We start from the raw sequence: 15,939 nt of genomic DNA on the forward strand, positions 1-15,939 counted from the left end.
TGTACTTTTATTGTTTTAAAATTCCATCTTTTCAGATTTTCATTCATAGTGATGCCATTTCCATGCATGGATGTGGGCATGCACACCTCCCTACCCACATAAGTGCATGGAAATACATATATTTTTTTAAAATCACAATTAAAATCACACTTCACAGTGGGATTGGGTTAAATTCCCATTGTTTCACATAATTTAATAAGCAGTTTCCTTTTAACACCTTAACTGAATGCAAATCTTCAGTACAAGAATTGTATAAGGTACCTAAGAACCTACTTTTCAGATTTAATAGTTCAGCAGTTCACAGAGCTACTTATCCTTCTGTGTTACGCACATTGTTTGTTTTGTATTTTTGTCGCCTTCTGATGAGTTACCTTCTTGTGTCCCTCAATATTATGAGCTACAAAATGTGGGAAAGAGATAAAAGCAGCTAGCCATTGACTCAACCAGTCCCTGAAGATAACTTAGATGCTCCTATGAAATGGCTGAATTGGCAAGACAGGAAGCACACCACTGCTTCATTTTCTAGCAGCAGTTATTTCTGCAGAGAAGCAAGTAGATGGAGATTATTTTCGCTCATCCCAGTGAGTGACATCTGCCCTGTACATAACCCTCTTGGGAACCGAATGAGAAACAGTGCTCTAATGCAATTCTAAGTGGAAAAGAACAGCGGAACTGAGATGAAAAAGTTATTTCAAAAAACAAAAACCACCACAGGAATGTATTTCTAAATACATTCCTTTATGCTGTGCAAAGACAATCAATACCACTATATCTGGATACACTCAGACCAAATTGCGCTGCAATTCTGCAATACCCTAACTGAGCTAGTTGCCTTTCATTTTTTCCCCACCAGATGCAATTAATCTATCAAAAGGGACTACCAACTAGCATTGCTAGATTTAGAAACAGGTGGATTTGTTCCATCCCAGCTTAATATGACTGCTGAGATTAACTGTTAAAGTGCAACCAGAGGTCTGAACTTTAAAGTGAAAAAGGATTATTTACACAGTAGAGAAAAAAATAAAACCTGATAACGACAGCACTGATACTATTCCATTAAATAATCTCCCTTAACTGTTGCATTTATGGAGCCATGTTTTCATTCCAAAGACAGAGTAGAAACAAGCCCATAATCAATAAAGGGAAAAATCTGCTATGACCAACATGCTCTTTCACACACACAAATATATGTATATACACACACACACACACGAATACAGACACATACTCATGTGTATGCATACACAGAAACACCACCCCATCTCCTATTCCTGTCCTTACTTTTACAAAACAAGACACATAGCAGCCCTCTTTCCATACACAGCCCTTAAAACAAAAGGCATTACTGCAGTTCTCTGAAGGATTATCTCAGGCACGGCTGACAGAAGTGAAGACCAAAATACAACAAACACAACCTGTCGATGCAGCATCCCCCATGGCAGAAGTGTCCATACAAGCATGCATATCTGTGAGAGAAGTGTGTTTCTGTGCTAGCCCTTCCTTTTCACAACACAAAGATGTCTAACCAGGCAGAGAGACAATAGTTACTTCAAATAAAGGTAAGCTATACTTTAAATCCTGAAAGAAAATTCAATCTTCGGTAATAGTCAGGAAGAAAACAGCCTATCCATATTCAAGTAAATAAAGTAGTTTTCTGCTGTATATTGTTAGAAAACTGCAAAACAAATCTAAGTAACATGACGAAGACTTTCTGAGAGGAAAGACATCAAGTCTTGAGCAAAGGTTTTTGTTTGTTTGTTTTTAAAAAAAAAAACACACAAGGTGCTATTATTACACTGACATCATGAGAAATTGATATTGAATATCCAGAATGATTAAGAGCTGAAATTATGTAGGCTGAAGTAATCACTAAAATTAACTTTGCAATGTGTGCGTTTTTTTTTTTTTCCATTATTTACACAGTTAGGTGTAACTGACAAAAAGAAACTGAAGCACAGAGGCTATAATTCCAGTAAGAAATGTGAAATATGGAAGATTATAATCCCTCATCACCTAAATAAAAGGTAGAAAACAGCTTTCTACTTAAAAAAAACCTGCCCAGCAATCTCTCTGATATAAAAACATCAACACATGGAGTTTGATATTGCCTCTTGTGTGTTTATTTCAATTACTTCAACAGTATTTGTATTCATAATATTAAATGCAGGTGTTTCTTTCTGATAAAATGCAGGATAAAGTTTTAAAAGAAAAAAATCTTGCATACCTCTATAAATCTTGAGGATGCTGACAGAAGAATTGACCCATGAGCTCAAGAACAACCAGGTCTTACTCTCTGCGACTGTTTCCCCATACTTACCAGACTGATTAACTACTTAAGCACCTAAATATTTTAAAAACCCTACATAAGCAAACAAATTAAAGTAGCAACACTGTACAGTAAAAATGTCAAGTAATTTGTACCAACACTCAATAACAGCCTCAATATCAGTATTTGAGGAAAAAAAGTCTTAAAATTACATTGTGATGCACTGACAGATAGTAAGATGCCACTGTCCCAATTCAATATGATGCAAGTATCACACTGATAACAATATCAGAACTCTTACATCTCCACAGTACTGTAATATAAAGCATCAAGTACCAGCTTTATGCCCACACTGCACAACTGAATGTATTCTCTTCCTGGGTCTCCACTTCTCCATGCATCAGGCTTGCTGTGCATCCCTGTAACAGGGAGGATGAGGAGCAAGAGCTGTCTCCCCCCTCACGCTTCTCCTGCCAGTAGCGTGTTGTCTTCTGGCAAAGAGCAGAGCTGCCACCTACACAGGTGTACTATTAGGGATTAGGGCATGCCATAATGAAGTTGGTTGGGATAGGAGAAAGACAGCAAAAGGTGAAGTAGGCCAAAGACTCCAACTCTACTTCACTCTGTAACAAAGATCACAACCCAAACACTCTAATAATGGATCTTGTTCCTCATCTAACAACAAGACCCTTCTACCCAACAATGGTTCATAGTGGTGTCTTGCTAGCACTACTCACAGCACACATGCATGAAGAGAAACAGACATCTAAGACTACATATGGTGCCATAAATTGCCATAAAATTCCCAACACTTGTCAGAAAGGATGGTTGTTTGTTCTGATATAAAACAAATTAAGATAAAATATTCCCATATTCAAAGATGGAGTAGGAAGTTATTTACTGGAAAAAGCTAGCATTAAAAAAAAATATTTTTTTTAAAAACTGAAAGAAAAGAAATAAGCCAGTCAGCTGCCACACTCAGCTCACTGTAGCACCAGCACCCAAGGAACAAAAGGTCAGGGGAGAGAAGGGTGGGAGGAAAGGGGAAGGACCGAACAACTACATCTCTGTGTAGACAAACCACATGATTACTGCACTGTTCAAAAAGGGGAAAAGAAAGTTTAATTAGTCTACTTCAGTGAAGGACTTTGTTGAACACTCCCAAGTCTTTCCTAGTGACCATTAAACTTTTCCCATTTGAAGTTATTTGATGTTTGATCCCTTTTTAGTTGTTGCTTTTTAAAAATAATTCTACAGTGCAGACGAATACATCTTAAAAGCAAATGAATATGAATGAATATGTAGAGCAATGGACAAATCTATTGTCACATAGCAGTGGCTTAAAAATATCTGGAGAATAGTTTTATTCCATGTTACTATCACAGATCTTTTTACTCTAATGAGCCAGACTCTGCAGTCACAGATACTTTTTACAATGTTAAAAAAATATATCCTTTTATCTAAATTAGGTTACGTTATTTCTTTTTTAATTTTTTAAAGTTAAAAAGGAGATATATTTACATAAATAAACTTCATGATTCAGCACGTATTTTATCCATTGCATAACATCAAAATTTGCTTATCTGAGCAGCATCACTATGCCATGAGCAGACACTGAACAGAAAACACAGACAACACAGAAAAGAATTTGCAACTCAAGATGCAGGCGTGTACAAGGATCATAAGACAATGAACTACCATTTATCTTCACAGAATTGGGACACTGCCAGAGCAAATTCTGTTCAAAGGCTTGAGGGTCAATCAGGTTGAAGGCACTAACACTAACAAACTTAGTTTAGTCACTATTAGACTCAGTTAATAGACTCTGCCTCCTGATTAGCTACTGACATGGATCAAAAACCAGGATCAAGTCCCAGGAAGGCATGTGGGCTCTGTGCAGATACAGCCACCCACCCACATCAGCTCTATTACAGGATTAGGACAAAGATTTATATGAAAAAAAAATGAAGTTATATTTATTTTGAAACTCTGCACACTTGTCAACTGTCACTGGTTCATTTTTCAGAAGGACAGATCTGAGTTAAACTAGCTGCATTAAAATGGTTTTATTGCTTTCCCTATACCATGAACATTCAGACAGAAACGGAATTTAAAGGCTAATCTATTTTTCAACACATACACTATTAGCTTGCTGAACTATACACTCTGTTTCATCAAAACAGATTAGCCAACTTAGCTCTCAAACCACCAGAGAATCACTACGCCTTAAAAGTAAAAGGCATCTCTTCTTAGCTTTAAGCACAGATTCTTCATGAGACTATGGAGATATCGTACAATAACTGAATTATAGAGTTCTTACACCCACAAGAGATATTGTCCTGAGAAACCATTTTCAACTTTCATAGCTTATTTTGTAACTTTAAAATGGCATTTGTTCTCTTTTTCCTCCCATTGCTGAATTTAAAAGAAACGTTACAGTATTTTACAAAACTTAGTTTTTAAGCAGAGAAATTGATTAGTTTTTATCTGTTCTATGTAAGAATTTCCAGACCTTTGAAATTTAAAAAAAAATAAAAAAATGCACTGAAGCACAAGCAAATGCGAATTACTAGTGAGGTAAGCTTCCTTTAACAAGATTTTGCTGATCATGCATCAGCAGCACCACCGTGTGTTAGGTGAACAAGATATTTTTATGTTTACTGGTATTGCAGAACATAAACAATCATTTACAATTTATGGAATTGATCTAGGCCTAAACAGTAACAACATTTTTACAAGAAGTCACCATGTCAGACTTGCACAGCCTTTAACCTGCCCTATCGTATTAAGTAATACTAAAATCTGAAAGAAAGAGTTTAAACAAATCTTATGGATTTTTTCCACTGCTACTGAAAGAGACGGGAAACAAATATAAAGACTTAATAAAAGGTTACATAAAAAACTTTAATGTCAGATGCAGTGAATCGATTTAGCATGTCAGCATGTACAACTCCAGAGGGAAGGCAAGAATGAGGAAAAGAAAGAAAGAAAAAAATAAAGAAAAGGCTTTGTTAACTACTGTAACATTAAGATGGCACAAACACACACTTCGGAAAGACCATAAAACTAACTAGCGTTGGTCAGTGCTAAAACGACAGTGCCATCAGTATACATTATGTAGATACTATACACAAATACTTCTTTGGAAGGTATACCCAAGGTCAAAATAGTAAATATTTTTCTAATGATAACTTGGAAGTTTGTATATAATACTTACACTAACACGGGTTTCCCTGATATCTTAGGGCTGTTTAAAACTTCTGTCATGGCTTGCTTTGTTTCTTCCATTCTTTCAATGTCACTGGAATCCACGACAAATATTACACCGTAAGACTCAGCATAGTAATTTCTCCAGATGTTCCTAATTCGTTTTCCACCTCCTAAATCAAAGATAGTGACTTCAAAGCGTCCCTGTTTCAGGTCAATCTTGGAAAACCCAACTGTTGGCGCTACGTCTTCAGGAGACTCTGTTAGAGATCAAAGAAGAAAGCCTTCAGTAAAAAGTTGCCTTAGCTATTTTAAGAGGATTTTACATTTTGATTTCTGTAGTACAATCTGTATTCTGAACACATGGAACAAACCCTCACTGTTAAGTGACACTACGTTGCCAACCACATATTTTACATTAATATTTTCCTTTTCCCAAGATAATTTCAAATTAACACATTACTCTCAACCAATTATTTTACGTTGATTTAGCACCAGAAGAAAAAAAAATAAAAGGGCAATTTTTAATATTTAACACCACAGTTAAAATGAATTATAGTTTTTACTTTTACACACAACCTTACCCTAGGTGCTCCCATCTAAACAGCTATATAGCATTTGTATGGTATTAATCCAAATTTGAGAAGCAAAACAAAACAGTTCATAATACATTAACTGGGAAGCCTTGTGTTCTGCCAGATTTCTTCTTTATCCCTGATGGTTGCCAAAATGGCTTCAAAAGCTCAAATCAAGGGCTGAGATAAAGCAGCTGTCTGATCAGCCTTTAAAAAGCACCAAGCCAGGTTCTCCTGAAATGAGAACCTTTATTCAAGGGAAGTTTGGCTTTCTTTGTCATTTATTTTCTGTTTTTGAGTTTTCCATGCGATACACTAAAAAAGCTGTAGCTTTATATGTAGCACTTCTACTTGCTGTCTTCCTTAATGGCAAAGAAAGCCTGCACTTGCCTCACACTACTAAGCTGACTCTGCAGGGGTGAGTTAATTGGATTTCTGCAACTGTTTTATGTAGCTTGCTAACAGAAGGTGGGAAAAACAGATGTAAAATTCAGCTTGTTGAGAGGAAGCAGCAAAGTCATGGTCAAAAGCACAGACCAATCTGAAGAACAGCACAGAAGCTAAATTCCTAACAGTCTGCTGCTCCCAGATCCCTTTTCTGAGAGGAAGAGAAATCCTTGTCACACCCAAGATGGGGATCCAGAACAGCCCCCCTGACACAGCAGCATAAGCCAAGACTCCAGCTACAAAAGGGAGACACCTGTTTGTGACAAATTCCAACTTCAAACCTCAAACTTTGTTTTGAGAATTAGTTTGGACAGTCGGCTATATTTGCCTGTACAAGAGAACGATAAGAGCATGAGAGCTTATTAAGAGTTAAAGTTATTGATGGTACTAAAATGAAGGTGATACCACTGAAACATTTAGTCCTGTTAAGTCCTGCAGGGTCTCCAGTAAGTCTTCATGTTAAAAAAAACAAACAAACAAACAAAAAAAAAAACAGCATCTGCTGTATAAGCTGCAGACCCATTTTGGCAAATACAACTTCGGAGGCTATGTTAATTTGCACAGGTTTAAGAGTCCTAAGAACAGAAATACATTTGGAACAGGCTTCTGCTAAAACCCACCAATTGCAACTGTCACCTCCTCTCGTACGCTGCATGACTTGCACAGGCAAAAAAGAGAACATGGGTATATATATATTCTAAATCAACCCTGAAAGCTAAGTGAAGGTTCTAATTTCTGCAAGCTCTGTTAAGGAAAAAAAAAAATTGCTTTCTAAGGCAAATAGTATTGAAGCCTTGGGAAACAGGCACAGAAGTCAGAAGTATCCTTTCCAAGAGTTCCTCTTTACAAGTATCCATCTCTCTTTTTTTCCAACAAACAAACTTGCTTTCAGAAGTAACAGTCACTTTTCCCTGATAAAGGTATTAAAGTTGATCTTCAAACAGAATGGAAGACAAAATAATGAAGCACTCATGTTTTCAGAATAAAGATTCAGGAATAACCTCTCATTTATGTTCCTAACTTTTTTCGCACTTTAGCAAGTCAGTGAGCTTGCATAGCAAGCATAAACAGAAAGCCGACATGGAGCCTCTGAGTCTGTCAAAACACTACTTGGTAGCCTCCTATGTAAACATGATGAAAGTTATTTGGAAAGCCAATCTCAAAAGGCAAAATAACTTAGAGAATATTTGTTCTCATTAGCACAAGTTTTATCTCAAATTATATCCTACTTGCAAGTGTTATTGGACAATGCGAAGGACCCTCCAAAATCAAGTGGTCTCTTACCTACGTAAGTCCCTAGAAAATTGCTAGTGCTATTCTAGAGATAAATAATGATATAAAATGTATCACCAGAGCCATTGCTAATGTATTACATGTACACATTCAATTTCCTTTTTTGGAACCTTATTCTAGTTATACATGCATATGATATTGATTTTATATAAAGCTTACTGATATGCGCACATTTACAGTGCAGTCACCAGAAAGCTGCTTCTGCACACACAACACAAAGGAAGACTTTTCCTTGGCTAAGGAGGATAGGATTAGAGATCACTTAAGCAAACTTGATACATGCAAATCCATGGGCCCAGACAGGATACACTCACGAGCGCTGGGGCACTTAGTGGACGTTATTGCTAAGCCACTCTCCATCATTTTCAAAAGGTCATGGAGAACAGGGGAGGTATGCGAGGACTGGAAGAAAGCCAATGTCACTCCAGTCTTCAGAAAGAACAAAAAGGAGGACCCCGGAAACTACAAGGCAGTCAGACTCACCTCCATCCCTGGAAAGGTGATGGAACTGCTCATTCTAGATGTCATCTCTAAGCGGAGAAATAGAGAAGAAAGTGATGAGGACGAGTCAGCAGGGATTCACCAAGTGGAAATCATGCTTAACCAATCTGATAGCCTTCTACAAAGGCATAACTGCTCTCCCCTCCTCTACCCAGCCAGTAGATGTTGTCTACCTTGACTTCAGCAAGTCTTTTGATACCATCTCCCATGATACCCTCACAGGTAAGAACACAAAGCTTGGGTTAGGTGAGTGGTCAGCAAGGTGAATGGAGAACTGGCTGGATGGCAGAGCTCAGAGGGCTGTGATCAGTGGCACAGGGTCTAGTTGAAGGCCTGTAGCTAGCAGTGTCCCCAGGGGTCATTACTGGCTCTGGTCCTGTTCAACTTACTCATCAATGACCAGGAAGAAGGGACAAAGTGCACCCTCAGCAAGTTTGTTGATGATACAACACTGGGAGGAGTGCCTGACAGACCAGAAGGCTGTACTGCCATTCAGAGGGACCCAGCAACTTGGCAGAGGGGAACCTCAAGAAGTTCAACAAATAACCCTAGGCACCAGTACAAGCTGGGGGCTGACCTACTGGAAAGCAGCTCTGCAAAGAGGCACCTGGGAGTCCTGGTGGGCAACATGTTAACTGTAAGCCAGCAACATGCCTTTGTGGTCAAGAAGGCCAGTGGGATCATATGGTGTGATAGGAGGAATTTTGCCAGCAGGTGGAGGTGAAGGGAGGTGATCCTCCCCATCCACTCAGCCCTGGTGTGGCCACATCCGGAGTACTGGGTCCATCTCTGGGCTCCCCAGTACAAGCCTGGAGCTCCTGGAGAGAGTCCAGCAGAGGGCTACGAAGAGAATTCAGGGATTGGAGCTTCTCTCTTACGAGGAAAGTCTGAGGGAGCTAAGCCTGTTTAGCCTAGAGAAGAGAAGGCTGAGAGGGGGATCTTATCAATGTATATAAATATCTTCAGGGCTTAAAGATGACAGGGCCAGACTCTTTTTGGTGGTGCCCAGCTATAGGATGAATGGCAACGGGCACAAAGTGAAACACGGGAAGTTCCACCTGAATATGAAGAAAAAACTCTTTACTGTGAGGGTGACGGAGCACTGGAAAAAGTTGCAGTCTCCTTCTCTGGAGACTGAAAACCCATCTGGATGTGACACTGTGCAACATTCACGAAGTGACCCTGATTGAGCAGGAGTTGGACTAGGTGATCTCCAGAGGTCCCTTACAACCTCATTCATTCTGTGATTGTGACCACATAAAGAATTTGGTCCTCTGATTTCCCTTGTGTACGCCGAGATGTGAAACACTTCATTAACCAGAATATTCTGCTTCAATGCATTGAATCAAGCTAATTGTGAATTAGAATGTTGCCTACAGACTTCTGAGATTTTTTCCTACACTTGCTTTCGCTTATATCAAGCAACCAACAGAGACAGACAGCTTACTTGTAGTTACAGTGTTCCTTCACCCATTTCATGAAATAATGAAAAAGTTCTTCCTGTCGACAAATATGCTATGATGCTCATGAAATCAAAACAAGAGCCGTTATCCAGAACAGATTTTGCTGCAAATTTATATTTTGCACAGTAACGATACAGTGGGCAACTCAAGCCACATAAGCACTGAGGTACTATGAACGCTTTGATCTGGTATTTCCAAAATAATTGAAAACAACTCTGTGGACTAACTGTCCAAGCAGACCAATGGCTCTAGGCTGCATGGTGCAACGTCTTAAGAGGTAGTCGTCTGCGTATTATCCACCTTGCCACTATGCCATATTACTACCTTTGAAAGACATGCAGTGGAGCAGTAACAATGCTGCTTGTCAACTGCTGCTGGTGTGTTAAATTAGCACTGATTTACTCTGCATTAGTTCAACATGATCTTACCTGCACTGGCCAACAAGCAGAGCTTGCTCTGCTGCTTTTCCTGAGCATAAAGCACAGGTCTGTGGGAACATATTTTTTAAGTCACCCTAGTATGACCTGCCAGACATTAAAAATCAGGATCTTTACGTTTCCATGTAAGACCCCTTATTTTTCCCCCTTATCTGCAGTTCTCCACACAGGGAAGCCTGTGACATGCTCAATTTCAGTAGAAGACTCTAACAAAAGCACAATCTCCAAAATTTTCTTTCAAAAGTACAGGAAGAAGAGAGAAATTAAGAGATAAAGTAATATTTTAGACAAAAATGATGTAAAGTGAGTAATTATACTCTTTCAATGCTTCAGTTAAATGATAAACAAATTAATTGCTTACCTCCCTGAATTCCTCGGACTGTAGCCGTTTTACCAGCATTATCAAGACCCACCATTATTAGTGTCACCTTCCTCCATACGGAACAAAAAAAAAGAAAGATATTTCAAGTCTTTTTTCTTCTAACTAGACATCAGTTATTTTAAGCTTTTTTTAAAAAAAAAAATACACGCATAACAAATTTACGACTAAGTAGTAGAAAGAATTGGTATCAAAACATCAAGTGGCAGGCATTATTCCATTTGTGTATCTGGTGCTCAATATGTCAGACCATATGATTAGACAGAACAGCAGAACAAGCTATAAAACAAGAAGTCTATCATCACACTAAATGTTTCACAGGAGATAATAACTTTGCTCTTAACTTGCATTTGCCTGCTGAAGCTTAATTTCACAGTACTGTAAATTTTATATTTTTTGGTACTGTCATGGTCTCTTTAGCAGTTTCTTTAATTTCATTTCCATTCTCCTGTATTTTACTCTCCCTATTTCAGTCAAATCTGTCGTTTTGCTTACACCAGTCATTTATTTCCGTCTCAACCAGTGCAGCTGAAAAACACTATATAGAAAAAAACCTGGGTAGACAACATAAGACACCATAAATTAAGTGGCACTGGTACTCATCATGCTTTTGTTTCAAGGAGCAATGAAAGCTGCAAACATATGAAACAGTGCTATTTATAAATTCAAATTGGTGTATAGTGGCTAGAATCTGTACCAGAATAGGATTTTAGATATATTTTCCTGTGTTTTTGCCTATGTATATAACTTGATTATTCCTCCAATTCAGAAATACTCAGACAAGTCAAAGAAATTTACTCAACTTTATGCTCCTTTAAGTGAAGGAACAGTAAAAACATTGTTATTTCCAGTCTTAAAACTATAACAGTATCACATGTGAAGTATAACTTACACAGGTCTGCTCATCTCTGCTAATCAGAGGGATGCAGGATGTTCGAAGTAACAGAAACAAATGAAGACTGTAAAATTCTGGAGGTGAAAATGGATCATCAAGTTGCCCACAAAATGCAGCATTAGGGTAATTAAATAATAACAATAAAATAGAATTACACTGGGGTACAGCATAACACGCCACACTTCATGATCTCAAAGTACAGAAGCTAAATGAAAAAGACAAAACAAATTGAATTTTACATAAACAATCTAGCATCACCCCAGATACCGAACTAGAGAAAATAGTAGGAGGACAGCATTTTGAACTTCATACTTTCTTTCACTTAGAAACGAAGTACGAGAACTACAAATGATTAACACCTCATTTTTGAGTTCAGAACATGTATTGGTTCTCCCTTGGAGAAAAAAAGAACAACAGATTTTATCTTTGAATTTAAAAAAATATATATACTAGGAATGAGATAAAGTGAAACATTGGAGAGATGACATAAGATACAGTTTGGGAAGAAGGTCAGCACAGAAGTAGAAAATGAACACTTTCACATGTTTACCTGACAGGCTCCTGCCACCGTTTTAACCAGTTGCAACAATTGGCCATTAGATTGAACATCCCTCTTCACTAGCCATCCAGAGCCTCGGAAGCTACAGGAACGATGTGGACAGACCAGAACAATTCAGGGAGACTGTAGAGACAGCAGCAGCCCAGGTCCTGTCTTGTCACCACTAGCAAGAAAAACAAAAACAGTTAGACCCAAAGCATGATGCAGACAAGCTGTTTCCCAGGCAGCAGCCTGTCTCTTCAGAGTGTCTCCATCTTCAGCCAGCCCCATGACAGTCTTGTTGGGTCTTTCATTCCTTCCATCTTTTCACACTTCACTCGCCCCCGTTTTATGCATCTGGGCAGCAACATGACAGTACTCACAAAACAAAGGAGTGTGAGACCAGCGCATGTCAGGAAACCTGCAAATTAGGGCAGTGCAACAGCAAGCTACGAAATAAATCCCAGTGCTTGCCTAGTTATTGCATCTCACGGCTCTGCTGACTGACAGAAAATAAGGACCAATTTGAAGCACAGGTGAGGCTTAAGAACATAACAGGATAAGACATTAAAAGCAAACAAAGAATGTCATACCCGCTAAGTACATTCATTCACTGTCAGTTTCTTTTACACATCAAGGAAACTGGGCTCTCTGGAGTACTTTGAGGAACAGGCTACTTAAAGACTAATAATTTTCACTAAATTAAATAGAAGAATGAAGCATCTGTCATTCTACAATCCCATTTTCTACTCTTCAAGCATGAGAAAGAAAGAAAGAAGCAGGGAACGTTCCTGTTTCTGATGCTGCTTAAACTATGGGAAATGATTCCTTGACTATGTGCATGTTCATTTCTTTACAGGCACACACAAGCATGAAACAGTAAAGCTTACACAAATCATGCAGTGAAATGCATAGAGTCAGAAGCTATATAACACTTTAGCTACAACAGTATTACTGCAACTAACAGCAGAAGTAAAGGCCTTCCCTGAGCTGTGGTCAATTTCAGTGCACGATTTCAAAGCCACTACATCCCTGACATAGTGCTGGGATGAAGTTTATTTCCTTCACAGCCTGTATGGTGCTACATTTTGTATTTTTGGCTAAAAAACTGCTGGTACCACACCAATGCTTTGGTGATCGCTTGGCATCAAGGCTCTCTCTTTCTCACTCTGCCTTCTCAGTGAGTTGGCTCAGGTGCACCAGAAGCTGGGAAGGAACAAAGCCAGGACAGCAGACCCAAACTGACTGAAGGACATCCTGTACACTGCGATGTCATACTCGGCAGAAAGATGAGAACAAGGAGGAGGACAGGGGGTTGTTCATTGTCACTGTGCGTGTTTTCCCAAGCAGCCAGAAGGATGCTGAGACCCTGTGTTACAGAGAATGGCTGCTGATGGGAAGCAGTGAATGAATTGCTTCCCCCCCCCCTGCCCAGCTTATGTGGGCAGCTTTTACTTTCTCTGTTAAATTGTAATTATCTCCATCCACGTCTTCTCACTTTTTCCCCATCCCAAGTTAAGAGGGGAGTGCGTATGCTGCAGGGTACAGGGTAGGTGTTTTGCTGTTGGCTGGGATCAATGCACCACAATCGCTGGTACCCAACACTGTGCTCAAAATAAGGACAGTTTTAATCCGAGAGCATTACAGTTATTAGCAGGCTCGTGTACTGGTCACAGAGCCTCCTTACTTCAGTGTATGTTACAGTACAGTGCGGGTTGCTTCTCCCTTGGCAAGAGGCAAACCCACTTGTGGGATTGTCTTTGCTCAAGTACCTAGGTGCACTTGATGGATAAAGTAGAAGGATGAGGAAATCCACTCTGTACCTAAAGGAGAACGAAAGCAGGGGGAAAATAACCCGTGATTTGAGTTGTATGGTCCAAGAACCACTCAAACTAACGCAGAATGAGCCTTTTGCAGGGAACCAAGAGAGTGGTCTCAGTGCCCAACACGCCATTTCCCTGGTCCTTCACGGATGGGGCCCAGCTCATCGACTCTTCTCACCGACAGCCAAGGGAGCGAACGCATGCACAGGATAGGGGAATCATATCTGTGTGCTTGTCAAGGGACAGTGGTTGAGAACATGCCAAACCCTACTCCAGAGCTTATCCCAAACCTTGCAGAAGGAAGGTGTGCGGTCACCTCAACCCATTGGCTCATCCCACTGTAGATCAGAATCTGATCAGCAGCTTCAGCTGAAAAACAACTGGTTTTATATTTGAGTAGCCAAGATGTAGACAGATACTCCCTGCTGCTAACTTACCTTCGTGAGCAGATTAACACAAGGCAGTAACACTTTGAATTGCCACAGAAAGTTTTGGGAAGATTGCTTCTCAAAATTCATTTCTTAAACAAATATATTTCTTTCTTATCATTTAAAATAACTAACCTGAAACCAAGCCAAGTTCGAATAAAGCAGGAAACTGAATAATTAAAGACACCTTTCTGAAGTCATTGTCTTCCAAATCTAGATTTAAAAAGTACGGAAAAAATTGAAGAGCTATCCCTAACAAACTTATTTCATCCCTATTGAGCAATGATGGCTTAAATAATTTATACAGGCAGTAACAAAGGACTCCTGATCTTAAGACGCTGCTGTATTCAGAGATGCCTTCGTGCAGATACACCATAAACAGCTCAGATTTCTTCTAAAGCTGAGACAAGAGATATTCTTTAAAAATTTATGCTGCGTTGTGTAACAGCACCTGAGAATGGCTTCTCCGCAAGGAAGTCTAGGGCATGAAGAATGGAAAAGCTCCTGAGGAGAAGACCACGATGATTACAATGATTCCAAGCATTAAAACCGTGCTCTGAAGAATCCAAAAAGTCACAAGAAATGGATTACACTACCAAGACCCCCAAGCAAGCACTAACTCTAACCCTGCTTGCATTGCTACACCAATTTTTGCTAATTTTGCTGAAAAGCAAGACATAACGGCTCTATAAGTAACTCACAAAAATGCAGTATTTTCTATGTCTGAGCATCCAGTGAACAAACCCATCTTGTGATCACAACCTGCAAAGCTGGACAGCCTGTAACTAAATGGCTCTAAAGCACAGACGGGGCCCGTAACATTCAGGCGAGATTCATGAACAGAAACTGTTAGAGAGAGAAGAGCAGCCAAAGACTATGTCACAGAAGAAGTCTTGTTCAAATAAAAGACCCCAAGAGGGGAGAAGGATGGCAAAGAAAAAAAAATCCCAAAAACATGGCACAGAGAAGAAACAAGGGCGCTCAACACTATGCAGGAAATAGGCAAATACATAACATCGTGTTACGCTATTTTACGGAGACTGTACGTTTGTTGTTTGAAACGCCAAATAACCACTAATCTCTGCAAATAAATGCAAATACTACGTTTGAGCGCGTTCCCTGATAATGCACACGTAACGTTTCAGGTATAAAAGCTGCCACCGTGATCTCTTTCGGCTCGCTGCGGTGAAGCACCACCCCCAAGCCCACCGCCCCAGGCGCACGTAAAGCTGTAGGTACACGGGAACAACACCCAGGTACCAACCGAGCGCAACCACCGGGACAAAGAACGCCGAGAACCCCAGTTTTGAGGAAGAAAACATTAAAAAGCGCTACAGAGACGAAGAAAACCCTGAGACAACTGCATTAACTGCTAGCGCTCTCGAGTAAGTCCCGTTTTAGCCCCACGCTGTGGGTTAACGGCTCTTCGCAGCCCCCCCGTTAGGCGACCCAACGGCCCTAACGGCCGCAGCCCCCCTCACCACCCCCCGCCCCGTACCCGCGTCCCGGGCGCCGGCTGCCCCACGGTCACGTGCCCGCCGTCACGCCGGGCCGGGCCGCCCCCCTCGGGGGCCGCGGGGCCGCGTACGCAGGCCCCGGTAACCCCTGGTTACCGCTCACGGCGCGGGGAGAGGGACAAAAAGGCGGCGAGCGCGGAGCTGGGAGGAGGGGCAAGGCGGCCAATAGC

General features: G+C 40.2%; 1 protein-coding gene across 7 annotated transcripts in view; it reads right to left on the bottom strand.

The window, feature by feature from the left end:
• The window catches only part of ARL13B (ARF like GTPase 13B), a 49,548-nt gene extending 33,681 nt beyond the window's left edge, over nt 1–15,867 (bottom strand). For 5 of the 7 annotated variants that reach the window (XR_014318035.1, XM_082766239.1, XM_082766238.1 and 2 more), the window contains exons 1-4: nt 15,751–15,867; nt 12,014–12,185; nt 10,551–10,621; nt 5,484–5,733 (exon numbers count right to left, since the gene is read on the bottom strand). Coding sequence is in view for 6 of the 7 variants with exons in the window: in XM_082766239.1 (XP_082622365.1) it covers nt 5,484–5,733; nt 10,551–10,621; nt 12,014–12,072 (380 nt within the window). In the remaining variant the exon portion in view is untranslated. Of the gene's footprint in view, nt 1–5,483; nt 5,734–8,271; nt 8,306–10,550; nt 10,622–12,013; nt 12,186–15,750 lie in introns of those variants that run through there. The other 2 variants (XM_082766240.1, XM_082766241.1) reach the window with 2 other exon arrangements.
• Between the last annotated feature and the right edge of the window lie 72 nt (nt 15,868–15,939).

Source organism: Aythya marila (genome assembly GCF_965140915.1).
Source record: "Aythya marila genome assembly, chromosome: 1".
NCBI classification, from domain to species: domain Eukaryota; kingdom Metazoa; phylum Chordata; class Aves; order Anseriformes; family Anatidae; genus Aythya; species Aythya marila.